Source organism: Alligator mississippiensis, chromosome 11, assembly GCF_030867095.1.
Source record: "Alligator mississippiensis isolate rAllMis1 chromosome 11, rAllMis1, whole genome shotgun sequence".
In the NCBI taxonomy this organism is placed as follows: Eukaryota; Metazoa; Chordata; order Crocodylia; family Alligatoridae; genus Alligator; species Alligator mississippiensis.
Genome location: NC_081834.1, coordinates 52,983,762 through 53,005,955, shown reverse-complemented (window position 1 = coordinate 53,005,955; position 22,194 = coordinate 52,983,762). Strand labels below are relative to the sequence as shown.

General features: G+C 51.7%; 1 protein-coding gene across 1 annotated transcript; it reads left to right on the top strand.

The window, feature by feature from the left end:
- Nucleotides 1-43: 43 nt before the first annotated feature.
- VARS2 (valyl-tRNA synthetase 2, mitochondrial) lies at nucleotides 44-21,362 on the top strand. Its single transcript, XM_014608266.3, has 30 exons — nucleotides 44-145; nucleotides 1,528-1,846; nucleotides 3,132-3,213; nucleotides 3,411-3,511; nucleotides 3,711-3,832; nucleotides 4,067-4,133; nucleotides 7,223-7,320; nucleotides 7,542-7,623; nucleotides 7,836-7,955; nucleotides 8,045-8,156; nucleotides 8,368-8,456; nucleotides 9,827-9,917; nucleotides 10,050-10,177; nucleotides 10,331-10,434; nucleotides 10,664-10,745; nucleotides 11,274-11,350; nucleotides 11,643-11,730; nucleotides 11,965-12,070; nucleotides 12,556-12,626; nucleotides 12,776-12,901; nucleotides 13,008-13,112; nucleotides 13,362-13,430; nucleotides 13,508-13,586; nucleotides 13,895-14,022; nucleotides 14,543-14,695; nucleotides 15,314-15,523; nucleotides 15,888-15,999; nucleotides 18,542-18,723; nucleotides 19,563-19,718; nucleotides 20,473-21,362. Exons 2-30 carry the CDS (start codon nucleotides 1,613-1,615, stop codon nucleotides 20,575-20,577), a joined length of 3,279 nt encoding a protein of 1,092 aa, XP_014463752.1. The 5' UTR covers nucleotides 44-145; nucleotides 1,528-1,612; the 3' UTR covers nucleotides 20,578-21,362.
- The last annotated feature ends 832 nt before the right edge of the window (nucleotides 21,363-22,194 follow it).

Below are 22,194 nucleotides of genomic sequence, written 5' to 3'. Positions count from 1 at the left end.
CGGTGGTTTTCTGGACCCGGCGGCAGGGAGAAGAGCCGAGGGGCGGGGCATGCCCTGGCCCCGCCCCCACCAGGAAGTCCGCCCAGCAGTCGCACCGCCCCATGGCCGCCCCTGCGCCGGGACCTGGAGCCGGGGCCGTCGGCTGGTGCGTGTCGTGGCGTGTCGTGTCGTGTCGGGGGCAGGGCGGGCGGCCGGGAGCCCCGGGCGGGAATGGGGAGGGCCCGGGCAAGAGATGGCGGCTGCCGCTGGCCCCCGGGCCCGGCTCGCGCGCGGCTCAGCCGGATTTGCTTCCGTGAGACCCAGCGAGGCGCTGCGGCCGGGCACGGGTGTGCGCGCGCACAGACGCATGCGCACAACCACGCACGTGCACGTGCAAACACACTCATGCAAGCAGATGCACGTATGGGCACATGCACACTCATACACCCACATGCGCGAATGGCCACGTGTGTGCACATGCATGAACACTCATGCACATAGACACACACGTGCATGCACTTGCATGTATGGCTCAGTGTGTACACGTGCAGGCATGGACACGTGCATGCATGCACACTCATACACATATAGACACACACATGTGCATGCACATTCATGCACCTGCACATGGACACATTCAAACTTGTACACACGCACATGCACATCTGGCCATATGCCCTCCCATGTCCCCCTACCAGTCACCTATGGGCACATCCATGCATGGATACCTTCACATATGCATGCACACTTGTGCATATGCACACATGGACACATATAGACATGCACACACTCGTACACATGCACAAACATACATGCACATGTTCACACACACCTGTACACATGTGGGCTGCTGGGCATGGCTGTGAGACAAGCCAGGGCAACCCCTTTCCCTTAGAACTGTGATCAACTGCACCAGAGTTGGAGCTGGAGCCGGGGGCAGGATGATTCCCGAGCCCAGAACTGCTCTACCTGCCCAGGAAGAAAGCCTGTGGCATCTCAAGGCAGGGCCTGTAGGCCTGCAGGGTGCTGGGATTGGCATGAGCTGTTTTTAACCTTTTAAACAAAGGTAAAGAAGCTCAGTTTGGAAAATCTTGGGACTTGTTAGAAAGGCTTTTGAAAAGGGGACGGGGGGGGGGGGGAACATCCTCCTTGTGAACAAGAGTTGCACAGTCCTTTCATGCTTCCCTCTGGGGAAGCCTCCATGCAAAAAGTGTCCTTTCAGTATTTGCCCCAGACTTCTAATTCTTCCATATCCGGCCTCAGAGGGGACAAATAAGAAGAAAGAAAAATACCCCTTAAAAAATGTCCCTGTATCAGATACAGACATAGACACAGAAACTTGCATCTGCCTTGCCAGTTTCCCCAGGAGGAAAGTGGGGTCTAGTGCAGTAGGGCAGCAGGGAGCTGGTACCCCTGGGTTGCATGTGGAGTTGCACGTGCTCTGTGTTGTGCTGCCTGTGCCCAGTCTGTTCTTTGTCCAGCATCAAGCCCTTTATGGCGCTGGCGGAGCGAGAGGCAGGTTGCATTGTTCTGTGTTGCACTCTGCAGGTCCCTCCTCTGTGTCACGCCAGACAAAGGGGCCCCTTCCCCTTGATGGGCTTCAGCTGGCAGCTGGACCTCCCTGCTCCTAAACATGCTGCTGAAAAGGGATGGATCCATCAGGAGTCGGTGTCTGAGCTCCCTCCACCAGCTGCTTCAGCTTTGGACCAGACCTGGGCCCTGGGCCATCCCACCCGGATGGAGAGCTTCATCCGATTCCAGGATCTCAGCACAGAACTGGACCCAGCTGAAAAACAAGGCAGAGAAGCAGAAGAGGCAGCACAAGAGACTGGAGTCCATTGAGGCTGGAGTGGCCCAGAAGTCAGCGGTAAAGGCTCCGGGGTTACTGGGGAGAAGGTGTGGGGACTCTCTAGCTGGTGCAGTCCCCTCACAGCCAGTGCTGAGCCCAGTGCCCCACTGCAGTACTGGAAGATCTGTGCTGCAGGGAGCAGGATTAAGGCTCTGTCATTCTCAGTCACCTCTGCCCCAAGTGCCACATCTTTGCTAAGACTGAGGACGGGTCTGCATCTCTGTTCTTCAGCCACCCTAAATATCCTCCTCTACCTGCCCAAGCTGCACAAACTGCCCCTCTCCATCTACATTACCTCAAGGTGGCAGCAAGCAGAAAGCATGAGAGAGACAAGTAGTGGACGGGCTGATTCCTAGAATGGCTCTATGTGGTGGAGCTCTTCCTATTTCTTTTCCTTGGGTGGAGCCCTCCTAGGACTTAGTCTCCCTGCTTTGTCATCTGTTTTGCCATTAGCTCATAAGCAAGGAAAGACAGACCTATTTGCTGCACCGTGACAGCAGGATGAGGCCCACCAGGAATGTCAGACCATCCTTATCAGCTAAAGAGAGGTCACTAGGTACACAGTAAGTGTTTGGGATGACAGGTTTAAAAACAGGGAGGTAAGGGAAGGTTACAGGTCAGTAACCAAGTGCCAGGGAAAGTTACGGAGCAAAGAGTCCCAGCCAGCACCCACTGCTCCTCGGTGGCATTTAGGGAGCCAGTGGACTTCATCTAGTGAAATTCTGCTCAGAGAAGTCCACAGAAAGGAAAGAAAGAGCCTCACAGTTGCCCAGGTCCCCTCTAGCCAGCATCTCCGTCCTGATCTCATAGAAGGACAGTTTGACCAAGGCCCAAAGGAGATTTACCGGGGGTCCCCACAGTTTTGTGGTGCTACGGATGGAGTAAAGTGCAGCTGAGTCAGTGGTTGAGAGTGAGGTGCTATAGAAATGTTACTGGTGCCGTTCTTGTGCTTACACTTGGGGAAATGATGAATGCTCAGGAGGGAAGGGCTGGCAAGAGGGAACCTTGATGCTCAGAGAATTTGAGTATTTTGCTCAGGCTTTTTAACATACAGGATCTGCAGGCCTGGGCTAGAGGGCTGTTCTATCCTTTCCTGTTACCGTGTTGTGTGGTGCTGGGCACCAGTTAACCAGCTACCCTACCCCAACCTGCATTCCAGCACTGACCGCCCCCTGTATAAATAGCCTTTGTAATCGTCAACACAGTAAATAGCTGCACTTTGTTAAATAGCTGTGGGGTAGTTTATATGGAGATGGATACTGATTTCTCTCTCAGCATCCTCTTTGTTTTTTCTCTTTCCCAGGTGCCTCAGAGGCGGTCTAAGGCATGGGTACCAAAAGATGTGGTTTTGTATGACATCCCCACTGCGCCTGGTCAGAAAAAAGGTACACTGGGGAAAACGTCATTCCTTGTGCCCCCTCGAGTCTCCTTCTGGTATAGGCATCCCCTGTCACGCAGGTACATCCTGGAGCAACCTTCCTGTCTGTCCCTGCTCCCTAGGCCAGACATTGACACTGCCCCTAGAGAGAGGTTGTCAGAGACATTTGTCTTCAGGGCTAACCATATTTTGCTCTTACCACAGATACATCAGTGCCCCTGCCAGCATCCTACAGTCCCCGCTATGTAGAAGCTGCATGGTATTCATGGTGGGAGAAGGAAGGCTTCTTCAAACCAGAGTATCAGGTGAAAATATCCCCTCAGTTCCAAGCCCCACCCTCAAGATGAGCTGTAAAAGAGCTCAGTATGGTACTGGGAGTACTGTGCAGCGGGAAGTTGAGGAGCGGGGGTTCAATATTGTGCTCTTCCCTCTCAGTCAGTGCTGGGCCAGTGCTCCACTGGGTGCTAAAGGTACTGCTTAACACACACTTTCTTTGTGTCTCAGAGCCAGCAGCCTCAGAGGAAAGCAGAGACCTTTTCCCTCTGCATCCCCCCACCTAATGTCACTGGGTCCCTGCACCTGGGTCATGCCCTCACTGTCGCCATTGAGGACGCATTGGTACGGTGGTGAGTAATGGTTCCAGAGGGCAGTGGACGAGTCTTGGACCTTTTCCCTCTAGGGCATGATGGCTTCAGCCTGACTCAGGCTGGAGGAATTGGTTAATTTGGGTTGGGCAGTGAGATATGATGCCTGGGGTCTTTCCCATCTGGGATGCTGGCTCTGATCAGATGCCAGAGCAGGTTTGCAGTGAATGGGATGCAGGTGGCTGTCAGTATTTTGTGTGTGTGTTTGTTTTGCAGGCATAGGATGCGTGGTGATACAGTGCTGTGGGTGCCAGGATCAGATCATGCTGGAATCGCCACTCAGGTAAGATGCAGTAATTATCTGGATTCCAGATGTATTAGTAGGCTGGCTACTGATCATATAGGCAAGGGGCAGGTCTGCAACTTCAGCTGTTATTGTTTACATCCCAAAACCTCAAGAGTAAAAATATATCCCAGTGTCCATCTGGCTAACTACAACAGCACAATATAGATCGGGGCACGCAAAATGCAGCCCGCAGGTCAGATGTGGCCCGCCACGCCATTTTATACGGCCTGCGGGGCCCCTAAAAATTTTAAAAATTTAATTTTTATCTGCCCCCTGGCTGCCAGTCATGCGGCCCTCGATGGCTTGCCAAAACTCAGTAAGCAGCCCTCCGCCCGAAATAATTGTTCGCTCCTGACAGATTCTGAACTGTACTACTTGGGCAGACTCAGGAAGGAGGAGGCGGGTGGTACAGAGACTGGCAGCAGGTTTTTGTGGGTTTCTTGAGTTCTCTGATCTTCCCTCCAGTTCATACTTCATATTTATTCTTGGTTTACACTGACAAATGCACTTTGATTGGTACATTTAAATGTCTTTGTTTTACTGAGATTTGGGGGAACTGAACTAAATCAATTCTGTGGCCCTAGAAAGCGCCAGTTATCTGGGATTTGACATCCTTGTGAAAATTAACGTTTTCAGAAGGAAGAATTTTTATTTCCTCCTTTCACCAGCTACGAATGTCACTTATGACCTTCCTGTTTTCTTTTCACTTTTCATTTATCATCTCTATCCTTGTTCTTACAGTTTATCTAGGACAGTGGAGGCCAGCCTTTCTGGGAGGAATGCCAAAAATTAGCCCCATGCCATGGGCACTCTTCTCTGCCCAGTCTGCTGCTCTGCAGATCTGTCAGCTGGTCTGCTGTCTGTCCCCTCCCTGATTTGGCAGGTGCCAAGCACAGAGGCTGCCCATGACTCTTGTGCTGCAGGTTGGCCACACCTGATTTAGGAGATTAAACAAAAATACATCAACACAGCCTAAGATAGCACAGCATACAATGTAGAGACAGGCCCCTGGCAGGCCTTATTTTTGTCAGGCTCACAGTGGCCCCCATGGTGCAACTGGGGATAATGGAATTTCCTGCTGCGTGTGCCAGATCAAAGAGGAACCCAGCAAATTATGTGCAGAACAGGGGAAACTCTCCCATCCCCAGCTGTGTACTCATGTAAAGTGACATCCAACACCTGAGACCCAGGGTGCCTCCTGGAATAGAGTAGGGGGCAGCTAGGTTTGGGACCAAGATCCTGGGACTGCCCCATTTCAGATTCCAAGTTCAGCTGAGCATCAGGAGCTGGCACCAGGAGGCTCCAGACTTGGTTCAGTTTAGGGATTCCTCCAGCCCAATCCTGAGGATCAGGATAAAGGAAGGCTTGGACCCTGCAGTTGCCCCTTGCCCTGACGCTCGCTGGGACCTGGCATCTTTAATGAGCTTTGCATTGCAGCTCCTGTGGAGCATAGCAGTTTGGGACTATTGGCTCCTAATGTTTCCTTCAGCTTCTGAGTTACTACCAGGCCTTAGTGGCTAGTTGGCTGGTGCCAAAGCCTGGTATGTCCATGATCTATTTGTAATTGTAGTTGAAAGGGGACAAATTGGGATCTTCCTCCACATCGTCCCTCCTCAAACAGGACGATGGCACCATGGTTCCAAGACCCTCCCTACCTGAGGATCAAGCTTCCCCTTACATTCAGCCGTGGGAACCTGGCACTACTCGCTGATCGTGGTTCAGTTGTCCTCGTGCCCTTTCAGGTTTCACCCACTCTTTGCCTTTTGTCCAGCTTCTCCAACTGTAACTTAGGAATAGCTTCCCAAAAACCAGCTTCTTTTCTTTTGGATCCAGCACAGTCCTCCCATGGGGAGTGACCCGGTTACTTTGCTTTGCCTCAGTATGGAGAGCCCTTTTCCTCTTCACTTGTTCTTTGTATCACCTACACTCTTCTCAGCTCTTCTCTTTTGTCATCAAGGAGCTAACAGCAGATCCTCAGCCTCTGCGTACGCACCACCTTTCTAACAGTAAAACATTTGTCTTCATAGTCCCTCGAAAATCTTTAAAAGGTTGGCCTATGTTGTATATCAGCCTCCTGTGGCTTGATAAGCGATCCTACAGAAATGCCCCTGTTGTTTCACCCTCTTGGAGGGCACAGGCTAGCTGTCCTCACCAGGGTCCGAAATGGCTGCAACCAAAGGTTTTTCATCGTGGTTTGGGCTGACCTATTGCCTTTGTTGATTGAAGGGTGTTGACTCCATTTCTCCTGTACTGATCCAGGGATATCAAAATAGCGCTCTAAAGGAAGGGATGTTAGAGTGGCAGAAAATATAGGGCATCTATTAACTCTGACAACTAAGATTTTTACCAGCCAACACCCATTCATTCAGGTGATTACAGACATACAATCATGTAGACAGCAAGGCCTATACAACATCCTGCATTACCAAACCTTCACTGGATGTGGGTCACTCTCACTGGTCCTCTCCAAAGATTTTACTCACACCCCCTTTTTTTACATCCAAGTAACTATTGAGCCATGCAGAAACCAACTGACTGCCTAAAACAGCTATTCTGGCACCTGCCTAGGTTTTAAGAATTGCTGCTCCCATCCTTTCTAGGTCCAGTGGGGTAGAGCAGGGCTGGCCACCCATCTCAAAAACAAAGCAGCCATGCAAATGTAAATCAGTTCCCCCTTAGTCTTCCACAGGGGTGACTGCTGCCACCTGAATCATGGGGGGCACATGCCTCCCCAGTGTCCAGTCAGTGACAGGGGGTGCCCCTGTGGCCAATCTTGCTGACCAGGAAGCGTGAGTGGCACTCCTGGAAATGTCAGCGGCACTTCTGGCACCCCCATACCCTGGCCGGTGCTTGCAGGGGGTGTACTGGTGCTCTCACCTGCCCCCCTGCCCATTGCCTAAGTGGGGAATGCTGCCTGTCAGGGGGTGCACCAGTGCTCTCAGGGTGTGCCTATGGACCCCCCTACACATTGCCATTGGTCTTCCACATGTGGATAAGGCTGGGTGCTTGCTAGGCAGGGCCCACTGGAGGGGAGGGCAGGTGGTTAGACATGGGTTGGTGTCTCTATTTACTCTCTTCTCTGGCAGGCGGTGGTAGAGCGCAAGATCTGGAAAGAGCGGGGAGCCCGGCGGCAGGACTTGACACGAGGGGAGTTCTTCTCTGAGGTCTGGAAGTGGAAAGAGGAGTGAGTAGACACCAGGTCACAGCACCCTGAGGGAGAACTGGTCCTGGCTGGCACTAGGGAGTGTTGTGCTGTGGGGATTGGGGAGCATCTTCCCTTGCAGTCATTGCTTACCCCAGTGTGGTATTTTGGGGCACTGTACTGCAGGGAGTGGTATGGGGACTCAGTAGGGGAACTCATATGTTTTACTCGGTCATATAACCAGTGTACCCACCTCTACCTAGGAAAGGAAATGAGATTTTCCAGCAGCTCAAGGCTCTGGGGGCATCTCTGGACTGGGACCGAGCTTGCTTCACTATGGATTCTGTGAGTGTCTGAAATGCAAAGATAGTGCCGACTGTGATCCAGGACTCCTGTGCTCTGTTCCCAGCTCTGGGGGAGCTGGGAGTGGAGTTAAGCAGAGGGGCTGGGGGCCTGTACTCCTAGGTCCTCTCCCCAGGTCTGAGAGGGGTGTGGGAGCTAATGGAGTCCCCTTGAGACCCTTACCAAACTCTCTGCTGTTTCTTCCTCATGCACAGGGGTTCTCAGAGGCGGTGACAGAGGCATTTGTGCGATTGCATGAGGACGGACTGGTGTATCGAGCACAGCGCGTGGTGAACTGGTCATGTGCCTTGCGCTCAGTCATCTCTGACATAGAGGTGAGTGCAGGGTCAGGACCATGCTGGGGGTTAGGGGAGGGTCTCTTGTGCCCTCTTCTCCCCAACCCTCACAGCTGTCTCCCTGACAGGTGGAAAACCGGCAGCTCCAAGGCCACACAATGCTGTCTGTGCCAGGCTGTCCAGCCCCAGTGCCCTTTGGGGTCATGGTCACCTTTGCCTACAAAGTGGAAGGAGAGGAGGGTGAATATCCAGGCTGAGCAGGATTGGGAGGGGTTGAGCCCCTTGTGACGTTGCCACCTAGCTTTGGCTCAGCTGCCCCTCAGTGCTGGTCAAATGATCTGTCTGTGAGCCAGCTGCTACACCCCATAAGCACCTGCATTTCTAATGATAATTTGGTACATGACTTTCCCTGCTTTCTGCTCTCTCCTTTCCATGTCTGTGCTGGAGAAAGACCAGGAGCTTACCGTTGCCACAACCCGTCCAGAGACTATGCTAGGGGACGTGGCAGTAGCTGTCCATCCTAATGACCCACGGTACTTGGTAGGTGCAAAGAAAGGGATCCATGTTGACCCCTTGGTGGGGGGTCCTTTAGGGTGCAGAGTGGGGACACACTTAGGTGGGAGGTCATCTCCATATTGCTAGATGGTGGAGCCTCTAGATCAAGGCAGTTTTTAGGGGTATGGACACACGTAACACGTAGACTTATTTAAACGCAGTTTAAACCTTAAGTAGTTAGATTTACAAGCCTGTTAAACCAGGGTAGAGCTGCCTGGAATGGATCAAAAGTGTACCTGGAAAATCAAGCCCTCTTGAGCCAAATCACTATGAACCAGGCCAGTATTCTACATAGACACTAGCTGTTGCGTGGCATGGGTTTGCCCTTCCAGACATCCCACACTGCATTGTTCCTCAACACCTCCCTCAGTGCCCCACTCTCCTTCCCTCCCCCAGTGGCTACAACCAGCCACTTCTGTTATGCGGCCAGAACACTGCCTCTTTTGTTGGCACTTTTTTATCAAGGAGCTCCCTGGCTCTGCTTGTTCAATAGAAGCTAGCTTTCTAACAGCCAGCTGTACCCTCATTCCCTCCACATATCCAATCACTTCCCTCCCCCATATACGCACCCCAGCTCAGGCAAGCAGACTGGTCACTTGCAGGCTATAGAAGTTTTATCAAACTCATCTTTAAGAAATGAGGGAAAACAGGAAAGTGCAAATGCCCTCAGTCACAAGTCACCCACCCCTCTGGAGTCCCCAAAGTGTGGACACAAGTACTCCCCACCCACTTACCTGCTGTGGGACACGGGGCTGAATGCTGACTCATCCCCTGATGTCTGAGCCACAGCACAGCTCTGATTGAACTGGTTTAATGGGATGCATTGATTGCTTCCATACTTGGATGACCAGGCTAAGTGTAACATGTGAAAAGAGCCCTCATCACTCTGTTTGCTAAGAAACAGGTTTTGGGGCTCTCTGCTTTAGCTACAATTCTGCAGCTTGGCTTGGGCCCTTTGAAAATGGCCAGGGTTGACAGCAGGAGAGGATTCCCTTCTCCATACCAGCAGGGATGTGCTTTTGTGGGAGGGTAGAAAGGTGAGACCTCCTCATCATGGAGGCAGACTCATGTCTCCTAAGAGACACAGGTGGGTTACTAGCCATGCAAACATAGGAGTGGAGTCTCCATGGAAGGAGGGTCATAGTCACGGAGACAAGGGGCACAGATCTCTTTGTGGAAGAAGTGGAAGCATAGCCATGGATATAGGGGATATCTCTGGGAGAAGTTAATTGTAGCCATGATGGTGGGATGGGGTTTCTTTGTGGGAGAAGTGGGTCATGACTTTGGGGATTGTGGCACCTGTGGAGGTGACGGAGAGCAATGAATCTTGGCTTGACATCCCTTTATTTTGGCAGCATCTCCATGGGAAAATGGTTCAGCACCCATTCACTGGGCGCCTCTTGCCCATCATTGTAGACCCCATGGTAGAGCAAGACATGGAGACAGGTGAGCATCAAGCCTCCTACCCTGTGGGCTCTGGAGGCAGGGTTCTGGGCAGAGTGGGAGTGGGTGTTGGTGCTGGCAGTGGCATCAAGATATCAGTTCAGTAGTCTTTCCTCTTCATTTCATCCCCTCCAGGGGCTATGAAGGTGACCCCAGCCCACAGCCGTGCTGACTATGAGCTGGGCAAGGTGCATGGGCTGCCCCTCATCTCTGTGATCGGGGAGGACGGCTCCATGACAGCTGAGTGTGGGGACTGGCTACAGGTGAGAGTGCCCCTTACCCCTGGCCCATAGCACCCTGCCATCCTGGTTCATGTGCTGGTGCCCCTCAATTCTGACACACAGGCCCATGCTGGTGCCTCTCAGTTATGACCCACCACCTCCCTGCTTTACTCTTGTTGGTTTGTTCCCTGCCAGGGGCTGAATCGCTTTCTGGCCCGTGACAAAGTAGTGTCTGCCTTGAAGGAGAAAGGCCTGCTCCGGAGCATGAAGGGCCATGCCATGGTGCTGCCCCTCTGTAGGTAATGCATCCTTTTAACCTGAAAGTGCTGTTGTACCCTATATCAAGCCAAGGTGGGCATTGTGCTACATGGATAAGGGCAGAGGTCTTGATAAGGGGTGCTCTCCTCTCACAGTTAGTATTGACTCCAGTATCCCCTTGGGAGCTAGAGGGGTGTTGTGCTATAGGGAATGGACATGGGACATGCCAGAATATAGCAAGCAGGTCTGTATTTTTTTTCTGTCACACAGTCGCTCCGGGGATGTGGTCGAGTACCTGTTGAAGAGCCAGTGGTTTCTGCGGTGTGAGGGTATGGCCCAGAGGGCCCTAGATGTGAGTAGTGGTAATGGTCCCTTGACTGAAAATTCCTACGACTATCACTCAGCATGGGTGTACTGACTCCCATCCCAGCCCTGCTCTAGCCTTTGAGCCTCACTCCTCTCCTGGAGCATGGGATAGGACCCAAGAGGCTCTGTTCCCTGTTTCTTGTATAACCCCCTCCATCCCACTGGCTTCCCAGAGCTGGGACTAGAACCCAGGAGTCCTTGACCCTTGGCTTCTTCCTGCTCCAGCTATTAATTCATCTGAGTCTGATTTTTCACTTAAGCCAGGAAGTTGCCTTCATACCGGGCAGGGCAGAACTTTGATTTGCAGCCTTTAGCTGACATTTCTGATTTGGGATAGGTGGATGGGTCTCTATGAGGATTCTTGAATCTCATATTTAGCAAGAATGGGATACTGAGGCTCTCCTCTGAGCAAATCCTCTCCAAGTCTGGGAGCTGCACTGACTTCTGTTCTGTCTTCTCTCGTGGTCGTTCTGCTCTCCAAGTTGCATTACATCTTCACTCTTTGTCCTCTCAGGCTGTGGCATTAGGGCATCTGAAATTCACCCCAAAATTTCACGAGAAGAACTGGAGCACTTGGCTTTCCAACATCAGGTGAGGAGGCTTCCTGAAACTTTTTCTAACCACTGGACTCCACTTTACTTCCTGATTTGGGAGAGAACCCAGGATTTCTAACTCCCAGGTCTTCCATTCTGTCCTTTGCCACAGAGCTTGTCTCTGTCTAGTTTTGAGCATCCCTGTAAGAATACACTGGCAAATAAACTGCTTGGGCAGCATTGCTTGGTCACAGCCTCTAAGGGGACAGTCCATCTATGAAGCAGCAGAAGGACTAACCTGACGTGAAACAACATCAGTGGCTTAGTTGACTTTTTTTTTCTACTTGTAGTGATTGGTGTATTTCCCGACAGCTGTGGTGGGGCCATCAAATTCCAGCCTACCAGGTGCCCGTTACACAGTCACGTGGCTTGGAGAAGGTCTGGAATGTCATTGGCTGCAGATACTTGGCTATGGGGAGATCCTGACCACTTCAGTGCTGTGGGGAGTTGGGGGCAGGTGCAGTGGCCTCATCTCTGGCCTCTGCTAGCAGGGCAGCACTATGAGCAATGGGGTGGTGGGGAGGGTTGGCTGTGGAAAGAAATCCCAACTGTCCAGAAAGGGGTACTTTCCTTGACTCTTGACATTAAAACTTTTCCCCCTTTGTTTCTTAGGATGAGAATGGTGTGTTGTGGGTAGTGGGCAGGACAGAGGCAGAAGCCCGCAAGAAAGCAGCAGGGATTCTGAGGAAACCAGAAGAGGAAGTGGAGTTGGTGAGAGGTAAAAACAGAAGAGGACCCATGTGGTCCCAACAATCACAATCAGAGCTGAATCTCACCTCCCTACTTCTGCCCCACACACTTGCTTAGGAAGTAACTCTAGGGAGTGCAATACTCAATTTGTATTTGCCCAGGTCTTTACTCATCATGCTTGGTTTCTTCCAGGGATCTCATGCTCATTTTTTTCCAGGGTAGACCCCAGTGTCAGTTTTGAGAAGAGGTAGGTACAAGGTTTAGATGTCCTGGGGAGCAAGGGAGGGAGGTATAAACCTTAAGATGTTGCCTCCAATTTCAGCTTGTTACAGAGCCAGGGCGGTCACCTTAACGGGGACAGGTGAAATGCCCAGAGGTAAACAAAGTCACTAGCCCCTTAGAGACATAGTGTGATGTTGCTTAGGTCTCCAGTGAGCTGCCTCCCCTTAGGGCACCTGCTCTCCAGCTGAGCCAGAGGCCCATGGGCTGATGATCTGTGCTCCATGTTTCCAGATCCCGACGTGCTGGACACCTGGTTCTCTTCTGCACTCTTCCCTTTTGCGGCACTAGGCTGGCCCCACCAGGTGAGTGACACGGGTGTGATGGGACAGGTAGGGGCTATTGGGGATGGTGGGTCTATACTGGGACGTTTGGAGGCTGAGGTAGAAGGGCCAAGGTAGAAGACCCTTTGGTCCATATAGGGTCGAGTGACTGACACTGGTCCTCTCCCCAGACCAGCGACCTCCAGAACTTCTATCCCAACAGCCTCCTGGAGACGGGGAGTGACCTGCTTTTCTTCTGGGTGGCTCGGATGGTGATGCTGGGGCAGCAACTCACGGGAAAGCTGCCGTTCTCTCAGGTGGGTGTACTGGTGGGAGCAGGGGGTTGGGGTCAGGAGTGACGGATATTGGCTTAGTTGCTGACATGGTTGATTTATTCATTTATTTCTCTCTGCCCCTTCCCAGGTTTTCCTCCACTCCATTGTCCATGATGCACATGGGAGGAAGATGAGTAAATCACTGGGGAACGTGATTGACCCCCTGGATTTCATTCATGGGGCCACGCTGCAGGTACCACTCTTCACAGACATGCATACGTGCTCAGTCCTTAAACACTTCTGTACCTTCCTTGTGGCAAGAGACCTTAAAATAACACACCAATCTCTACAACCCCTCTCCCCCACCCCAAAGAGACCTAGCAGTAACAAACCAGCCCGGCACCTCCTGAAAAGAGACCATAATAAGGCATGTGTGATATACTTCACAGTAGCGCATCCTTCCGTATCAGGTCTGCTCCTAATCTGTCTCTCCTTGGTACAGGACCTGCAGGGGAGGCTACACGGTGGGCATCTGGATCCCCTGGAAGCTGCCATTGCTGCAGAGGGACAGGTGGGTCTTTCTCTTTCCCCTGATTCCTAGCAGTCGGCTCCCTCCCACCTTTGACTTCCTTTTCTATTCTGCTGTAGAAGCGAGATTTTCCGCAGGGCATCCCCGAATGTGGCACCGACGCACTCAGGTTTTCACTGTGCTCCCACAATGTCCAAGGTAAGAGTGGGTTCATCTGGCTTCTGGGGCATTCTTCTCACAGGAGGCACCAGCCCTAGAGCAGGGTGGGGAATGAGCTGTAGGGCCTTTTGCCCCTCTTGGGTGTGGGCTCTGATGGAGCCCCAGGCTGGGGGTGAGTAGGACACAGGGTCTTTTACCCCTACAGAGTTCCAGTTCCAATCTGTGGGGTTACTGCCTGGCTCAGGGAATGAGACAAAGGGTCTTTAATCTCCAGGGGATGCCAGCTCCGATCCAGACTCATGACAGTGGTACTGGCTGAGGCCTTTACCCCTCTGTGTTGCCCCTAGGGGATGACATTAACCTGGATGTGGATGCGGTGCTGAGCTCCCGTCTCTTCTGCAACAAGGTGTGGAATGCTGTCAAATTCACGCTGAAGGCCCTAGGAGAGGGGTTTACCCCGCAGGCCCACAGTCAGGTAATGGTTACCTCTGCTGGTTGGGGCAGGGCAGGGCGGGGGGAGGTGCTGCAGCGAGTGACATGGAGCATAAACAGGATTGCTTCTTGTGCTCTCTGCTGTGTGTGGGCAGTACTGCAGGGGTCCAGCTGAATAGGTAAACATGGCTGTTTCTGCCCACTATGGATGATGCAGTATGTGGCAAGGACTTGAGGGGGATACTGGGTCATGCCTGCACTATGGCTGGATAGTACTGCATGGCGCACAGTCCAGTGGGGAGCAGAAGGACATCAGTTGCTCCCACTGGTGGGGATGGGTGCTATTGCAGGGGGGTGTGATGTGTGGAGTAGCTTGCATTTTGTGTCCTCCCCTGGTCATGGGTGGTACTGCTGGGCACTGTATACTGGGGAGGCAAGAGCACTGGATACTAGTGGTTTCCTTTGGGAGCAAATGGTTCTTCTAGCAGGCAACCATGAGCAGTAAAGATTTCCCTCTACCCTGGAAGGGGTCCAATCCCTTGCCTTGTGCCTCTGCCACCCAGGTCTTCCCCTGCTCCCTGATGGAGCAGTGGATACTGAGCCATCTCTACAACACGGTTGCATACTGTGACCAGTGGTTTGGCGAGTACGAGTTCCATTGCATCATCTCTGCTATCCACAGCTTCTGGTTGAACAAATTCTGCAGCGTGTACCTGGTGAGTGTGTGTTCCCTGCTGGTATGGGTTCAAATCCTGATCTCCAAGAGCAGTGTTGTGAGGTTTCCTAGCTCTTGACCTAGTTTCCGTGTGTTCATAAACAATGTAGTCATGAGAAGTCTGGGGAATAAGCAGGTCAGGGTGGAATGGCATCTGTAGAACTGTTCAAGTGTTAGAGCCCAGGGCTTGGAGAGCAAAGGAGGAGGTGTCAGGTGGGGTTGCGATTCACCAGCACAGCTGTGTTTGTGGTGGACCTGGACCCTAGTAACTTGTCAGGAGAAAGTGAGATACCAGCTTCAATGTGCCACATTCCTGCGTTCATTCCCTCGTGCTACTTATTCCATGCATCCATCCTGTGCAACTGAGTGTAGTCCATCCATCCATCCATCCACCCACTCAGCTGTCCATTTGGCTTAACCCAGCCCAACATAGCCATCCAGGTGTGCACTCAAACAGCCATCCATCCCCCTTGCCCAATGCAGCCTATTGAGCTCCACCAACCCAATTTGCTCATCCATTCACCTGTGTAACACAGTCCAAGGTAGCCAGCTTGCAATAGCTGGTATCTATATGGGCATTTCCATTTTGGCCTGTGATTCTTTTTCCCTCACTTGGCAGGAGTCAGTGAAGCCTGTGCTGAGTAGTGGAGACCAGTTTCAGATCCTGCAGACCTGCCAGACTCTCCTCACCTGTACTGACCTTGGCCTGCGCCTTCTCTCACCCTTCATGCCCTATCTGACGGAGGAACTGTGGCAACGACTCCCTAAGCCGGATACAGGCTCCTTTCCCAGTGTCTGTGTAGCCAGCTACCCCTGTGCTGACCAGCTGGTGGGTGTCTGCTATGAAGATGTTTTGGGGTTGGGACCTGTTAAATCTAGGTCCAGTTCCCAGTTTTGCCACTAGTCCCCTGTACAGCCATGGTCAGGTCTGTTAGCATTTCCAAGCCCCCTGTGTACTGTGAGGAAAAACCCTCTGTACATATACTTGAAGTGAGCTGTCTGAGGTAGGGGAGTTTCTCCCTTTGTGTCTGTGCAGTGTCTGGCACAACAGGGGTCTGATCCCAGCAGAGGCAGGGGTTTGTCACTAGGGGTGCTCACAGTGTCCAAGCAAACCAGTGGAAAGTGGGGGCAGGCAACAGGGATAGATGGTTGGTTTTGTCAGCTGGGAAAGCAACACCCATTTCTCAGTGCAGGCTCATTGGCATAACCCTGAGGAAGAGGCCAATTTCCTGTTGGTGGAAAAAGTCATCCAGACAGTGCGTAACCTGAAGATGACCTACCAGCTGATAAATCTACGGCTGCCTGGTAAGCAAAAGGGGAGTCTGCCTCCAAGAGGTAGCCCAGACTTAACAGCCCAATGATGGGGGACTGAGTGCTGGTTGGACTGAGAGCCCAGCAAGCTATGTTCCTGTATACTACTGGATACTCCTTTCTCTATGGCTCCCAGAATGCACTGGGATTATTCCTGTTAGTTACTGGTGTGGCGGTAACTCCACTTTTATGGCTCCCCCCCTCCATTAAGACTGAATCTTATCAGGATGGAGAGCAGATGAATTCCCAGAATGCCCTGGGGTCAGTGGCATGCCATTGGCCATCACTCTGGTTCTGATCACTTTCTGTCTAATCTAGCAGCATGGCCAAGTTCTCAAAATACCCTAGGGTGGGCAGCCTGCCATCCCATTGGCTGCTGGGGTGACGATCTCCATCTTTTGGTTGCTACATGTAGGGGCTACAGCCAGCACCATACCTAGACTCCTGGTGGCCCCGGGTGAACTTTCAGTATCAGGCCACCCTTCACCAGAGATAATAATAATAATTATTATTTTCACCATTTTTGGGCCCCCTTTCTGTCTGGGCCCCAGGTGGTTCACCCGTGTCTGTATCCAGTCCTGGCTACAGCTCCCAGCATGCTCTGGCAGGGCTTGGGCAACCAAGCTCCGTCTAGTCCCATCTTGTTTCCTTCAGTACAACGAATTTGGTCATCGCAGGGGTGACTACAGTTCCCAGTGTACACTGGGAGATGTAGATGTAGGGTCAGAAGGGACCATGTAGATCTTCTAGTCCAACCCCCTGCCTGGGCAGGAGAGAAAACTGGGCTCAAATGACCCCAGCCAGGTAAACGTCAAGCCTCCTCTTAAAGACCCCCAGGGTAGGAGCCAGCACCACTTCCCTTGGAAGTTGGTTCCAGATCCGAGCCGCCCTGACTGTGAAGAAGTTTCTACGGATGTCTAATCTAAACCTACTCTCTAGCAATTTATGGCCGTTATTCCTTGTTACTCCGGGAGGCGCTCGGGGGAACAAGGTCTCTCCCAAACCCCACTGGTCCCCCCTAGTAAGTTTATAGATGGCCACCAGATGCCCCCTCAGTCTTCTCTTGCAAAGGCTGAACAGGTTAAGGTCTCGTAGCCTCTCCTCATAGTGTCTGCCCTGCTGTTCCTGGATCATGCGAGTGGCCCTCCTCTGGACCATCTCAATGCTGTCCACATCCCTCCTGAAGTGCGGCGCCCAGAATTGGACGCAGTACTCCACCTGCGGCCTGACCAGTGTCGCATAGAGAGGGAGGATCACCTCCTTGGCCCTGCTTGAGATGCATCTGTGGATGCAAGACACGGTACGGCTAGCCCTACTGACCGCGTTCTCGCATTGTCAGCCCATGTTCATTTTGGAGTCAATAATGACTCCAAGATCTCTTTCTGCCACCGTGCTTTCGAGAAGAGAGTTCCCCAGCCTGTAGGTATGCTGCTGGTTCCTACTGCCCAAGTGCAGCACCCTACACTTGTTAGTATTGAATCCCATCTATTTTCATTTGCCCACCCCTGTAACCTGTCTAGGTCCTGCTGTAATCTGTCCTTCTCTTCTAGTGTGCCCACCTCACCCCAAATCTTGGTGTTGTCTGCGAATTTAAACAGGCTGCTTTTCACCCCATTGTCCAAGTTGCTAATAAAGAAATTGAACACTTTGGGCCCAAGAACCGAGCCCTGGGGGACCCCAACGCCCACTTCCTTCCAGGTCGAAAACAACCCGTTCACCACCTCTCTGGGTGCGGCCCTCCAGCCAATTTGCAATCCATCTGACTGTGTAGGCATCGATGCCACAGTCACCTAGCTTTTTAATGAGAACAGGGTGGGAGACAGTGTCAAAGGCCTTCCTGAAGTCCAGAAAGACTACATCCACCGCGACACCTGCATCCAATGATTTTGTGACCTGATCGTAGAAGGCAATCAGGTTGGTCTGACAGGACCTGCCCCCAGTGAAGCCATGCCGGTTGCCCCTGAGCATCATCCCCCTTCACAGATATGGTCCTGGATAATTTTCCATTTTTTCTCAAAGAGCTTTCCCAGGATCGAAGTAAGACTAACGGGTCTATAGTTGTCCAGGTCCTCCCTTCTCCCTTTTTTGAAAATGGGGACTACATTGGCCTCCTTTGAGTCATCTGGCACCTGGCCAGAGCACCACAAGTGCTTGTAAATCTGTGCCAGGGGCCCCGTGATCACCCCTCCCAATTCCTTCAACACCCTGGGGTGGAGAGCAACTGGACCTGCTGATTTGAACACATCCAGCCCCTCTGGAAGTTCTCAAGCCTGGTCCTCCCTGACCCTAGGCCTGGTGGAGTTTCTCCTGAGTCTGTCCTGAATCTTGATAGGGGAGTCCCGATCCCTGCACAAGAAAATAAAGGCAAAGAAATTGTTGAAGAGGTCTGCTTTCTCCTCTGGTGCGACCACCAGATTGCCAAGCATATCCTGCAGGGGACCCACATTACCCGGGGCCTTTTTCATGCTCCCTATGTATTTAAAAATGGAGCAGCCTTCCTTTACTAGGTGATGGGATATCTCTCTCTCTTCTGCAGTGTTCCTCCTGTGCCTGAACCCAGCTTCCCGTGTGGTGTATGAGGAGTATCGGGACCCTTTGCAGACCTTATCCCAGGCTGGTTCGCTGAAGCTTCTCTCATGCCCTTCAGAAGTACAGCCTCTCACAGGCTGGGTAGGGAGCAGAGTGAATGACCACACTGAGGTCTATCTGGAAGTGAAAGTAAGAGCGAGGCACAGTCTCCAGGCTTCAGGGCAGGTGTTGGGGATGGCAGGGTGAGGCACAGGGAGCTTTATTACTTTCTGCCCCTCATTGGATGGTATAGCTCATTGAGGTGTGTTGTGGGAAAGGTTTTTTGCTTTCCTCTGGAGCAGTGGTGATCCACCCAGTGGGGGAGGTTGGAAGGGCAGGGAGGGCAGCTTTCTGACCCCATATGGGATCTGGCCTGTAGATGGGACCTGTGCTACTCATCCAGCCCTCATGGCTGAAAGGTTTAACACCAACCTGCTCTGTAGCATCCAGTTATTGGCCAGTATAAGAGGCAGGATCCTGGACCAGATGTGCCTGCTGGTCTGATCACTAGATGTAAGGCTAGATGAGTCAATTGGTCTGATCTGTGGTAGCAGGAAGGAGGCAGGTGAGACTCCTAGAGCTCATTGGTCTGTAGCAAGCCATAACTGGGCTCATCCATCTGATACAGGACAACGGAGGGGGCAGCAAGATTTTCTAGCCTGCATGTCTGACCTCAGGTCTGAGGTGGAAGGGGGTCAGGAATAAGGGAGAAGACAGGAGGGTGGGGGGCATAACTGGATTTAAGCTACTTGGAGCCTGATTCCCCTTGCTCTGAGGGGTAAATCTCTCCGGCCATTGGCAAGAGTGCTTTAAAGAAATTGAGCCTGTGGATTGATTGTACCCTGGAGTTGATCCCAGGACACGTGTCCTTGTTCTCCACTCTAGTATGAGGATGCGGTACTCAGTACCACCGTTAAGGGGGAGGCATGGTTACTACCCATTTTACCTGGCTTTTCAACATTTTTCTGTTCTCTCCTGTACAATCCCAGGGGCTGGTTGACCCCAAGGTAAAGCTCACCCAACTGGCATCCCAGAAGCAGAAGCTGGAACACAAGCTCTCAAAGCTCATGGCACAGACCCAGACCCAGGCATCCAACTACCAGGAGAAGGCTTCCCAGGCAACGCAGGCAGAGAATTGGATGAAGGTGTGAGAGTGGCTGGGAAAGGGTGTAAGGGGCTGTGTGTTTGTACTTGGGAACAAGAGAAGCCATGAGTGATTCCTGGTGCTGTTGGGTGGGGGTGGGGATCATATCTGCAGTGAGGCACAATTGAAAAAAGTGTTTAATCCATATTCTCCACCAGTATTTTTCATCAATATTTTAAAATTCTTTTGGGGCCTGAATATTTTCAAAGCAAACTTTTTGCCTCTAAATTTTTCATGGTGTTTTCAGTAGAATTAAATTTTCTTTATTTTTACCCAGCTTTCAAGAAAAAAAAAATTAAATATTCTTCCCTGAGCTACCCTGTGCTTTGCAAACCAGGCGGAATAAAAATCCGTTGAAAAGAAATGCTTTTCATTTCTTCATTTGCATTTAGAAAATGCTCAAAAGGGGAACAATTAAAAAAAAAATTGTTAAAACAAGGAAAAATTTTGGAATCCTTCTTCAGTTTCTTGTGCACAAACAGTTTTCATTTCTCTTTTTTCAGCCTCCTTCACCCATAAGGAAATGAGGTTTCAGAGGGGAAATATAGAGGGCGTGTGTGTGTGTGTGTGTACATGTGCATTTGTTTTGTGCATGTCCTTGCAGTGGATGAGTGTGTGTGTGCGCCTGGGTATTTCTGCTTTGGGGGGCTCAAGAGATTCTGTAGGGGATGTGTCAGTAGTGGCAAAGGCTCTGAGTGTCTGTTGTGACCCCATGATGTTGATAACATCTGATTTCACTTCTTCCTCCCTGATAGATCTCCAATCTTCAGAGGAAGCTTGCAAATCTGGATGAGGCCATGGACCGCTTACACTGCTTGGCTGTCATACAAGGAACCCATCCTTTGACCACTGACAAATGAGGCATCATGGGGCTACTGAACCAACCTGAAGGATCTGTTGTTGGATGTGGAAAGGACTCGAGTGATTGGGAAGCAAAGGCTGGCAGCGTGGCTGAAGAGCAACATGGCTGAGAAGCAGGCTGGAGTTTGACCCTAGGTCACAGCTGCTGGAGGGTGTGACTTGGTGCTTTAGCATTAGAGCACTGGTGTGTGCTGCTCCGGTCTGGCCATCAGGGGCCACTCTCGCTCCATATACGAGTTGTAAAGACAATTTTTGATTGCATAAAATGTTGTGCAGAAGCTTCCTCTTTAGGTTGTGCTTCTACCTCATACTCCCTCTCACCCACAGACTCCAGGTCCAACCCCTGAACTCTGACCCCCTCCCATGCACGTGCAGTTGGAACAAAGACAATGCTGAGTTGCCAGATTTTGGGCATTCCTGGCTGATGGAGCAGCAGTCTTTGCTGGCCACATAGAGACATACAAACCCAAGCAGAGGCTGTGCTCAGTCAGGGCAGATTTAATCTGCAGTGGTGCTGGCTTTGCTGCAAAGAAAGCCAGGCCCTTCCTGATAGCTTGTGGGTAATTTTGGTCCCCTTCAAAATTTGGGCATCCAGTGCAGGTGTCACAGTCCCTTTTTTTACTAGTGTTAGGATGTGGATGGGATGATGATGATGTGTGTGTTCCTTTGGTTGATGCACTGTGTGTTCATATCCACGTATGGGTCTCACTTGTTAGCGATTGCTGTACAGAGCTTGAGAGTTGTAGAGATGAACAAATGCAAAACTTACCAAGGGGAGGCTTAAGCATCTGTGTGTGTGTCTGTGTCCTTTACATTGCTACTTCATTCACATATAGCATAAAGGATATACAACTGGAGAGAGGCTTTGGGCTGTGAGCTGGGGTTGATTTGGGTTCCCTTCCCAGTCCTCACTTTAGGGGAAACGGAGGTTTGGTTCAGCAACTTGGTTAAGGCTTTTAGGGGGTCAATGGCAGGTCTGAGAATGGACTGTGAGTGCATGTCTCCCTGAGCGGAAACGTGTTTCCCCGGGGACAGGTAGCAGAAAAACCTTATGCTGCTGCTACTTATCCCTGGGAAACACTTGTGCCATGTGCACTATGGCATGTGGCAAGTTACCCTGGCTGGGGTAGGGGAGGCTGGGACCAGCAGTTTTTCTGGCCCCCGCAACCTTACCTTGGGGCCTCTGGGAGCAGCACCCATGGTGCTCATGCACCAGGGAGCCTGGCTGGCAGCCAGAGTGTGGCTCCAGCCAGCCAGGCTCTGGTTTTGAGTGGCACACGCTGCCGCAACCTGCACCACCCCACTTTTTCTTGGCGTGGATATTTTTGACACCAAGATCTCCCAGGGTCAAAATCCCTGGCCCCAGGCTGCTAAGTAGAATTTGTGGTGCAGACCTATCTGCAGTGCCACATACCACGTGTCTGCACTCCTCTGGATGCAGCCTGGGTGTCCTGAGCCCTAGGCCAGAGGAGGAACAGCACTGGGTAAGTCTTCAGGGGCATATGAGCATGTGTACAGTAAAGGAATTGGTAGGGCTTCGTGTGCCACTCATAGGAGTGATTGCAGTTGTAGCAGATCATAATAGGAAGAGTGGGTTTGTGCTTAAAGGTGACAAT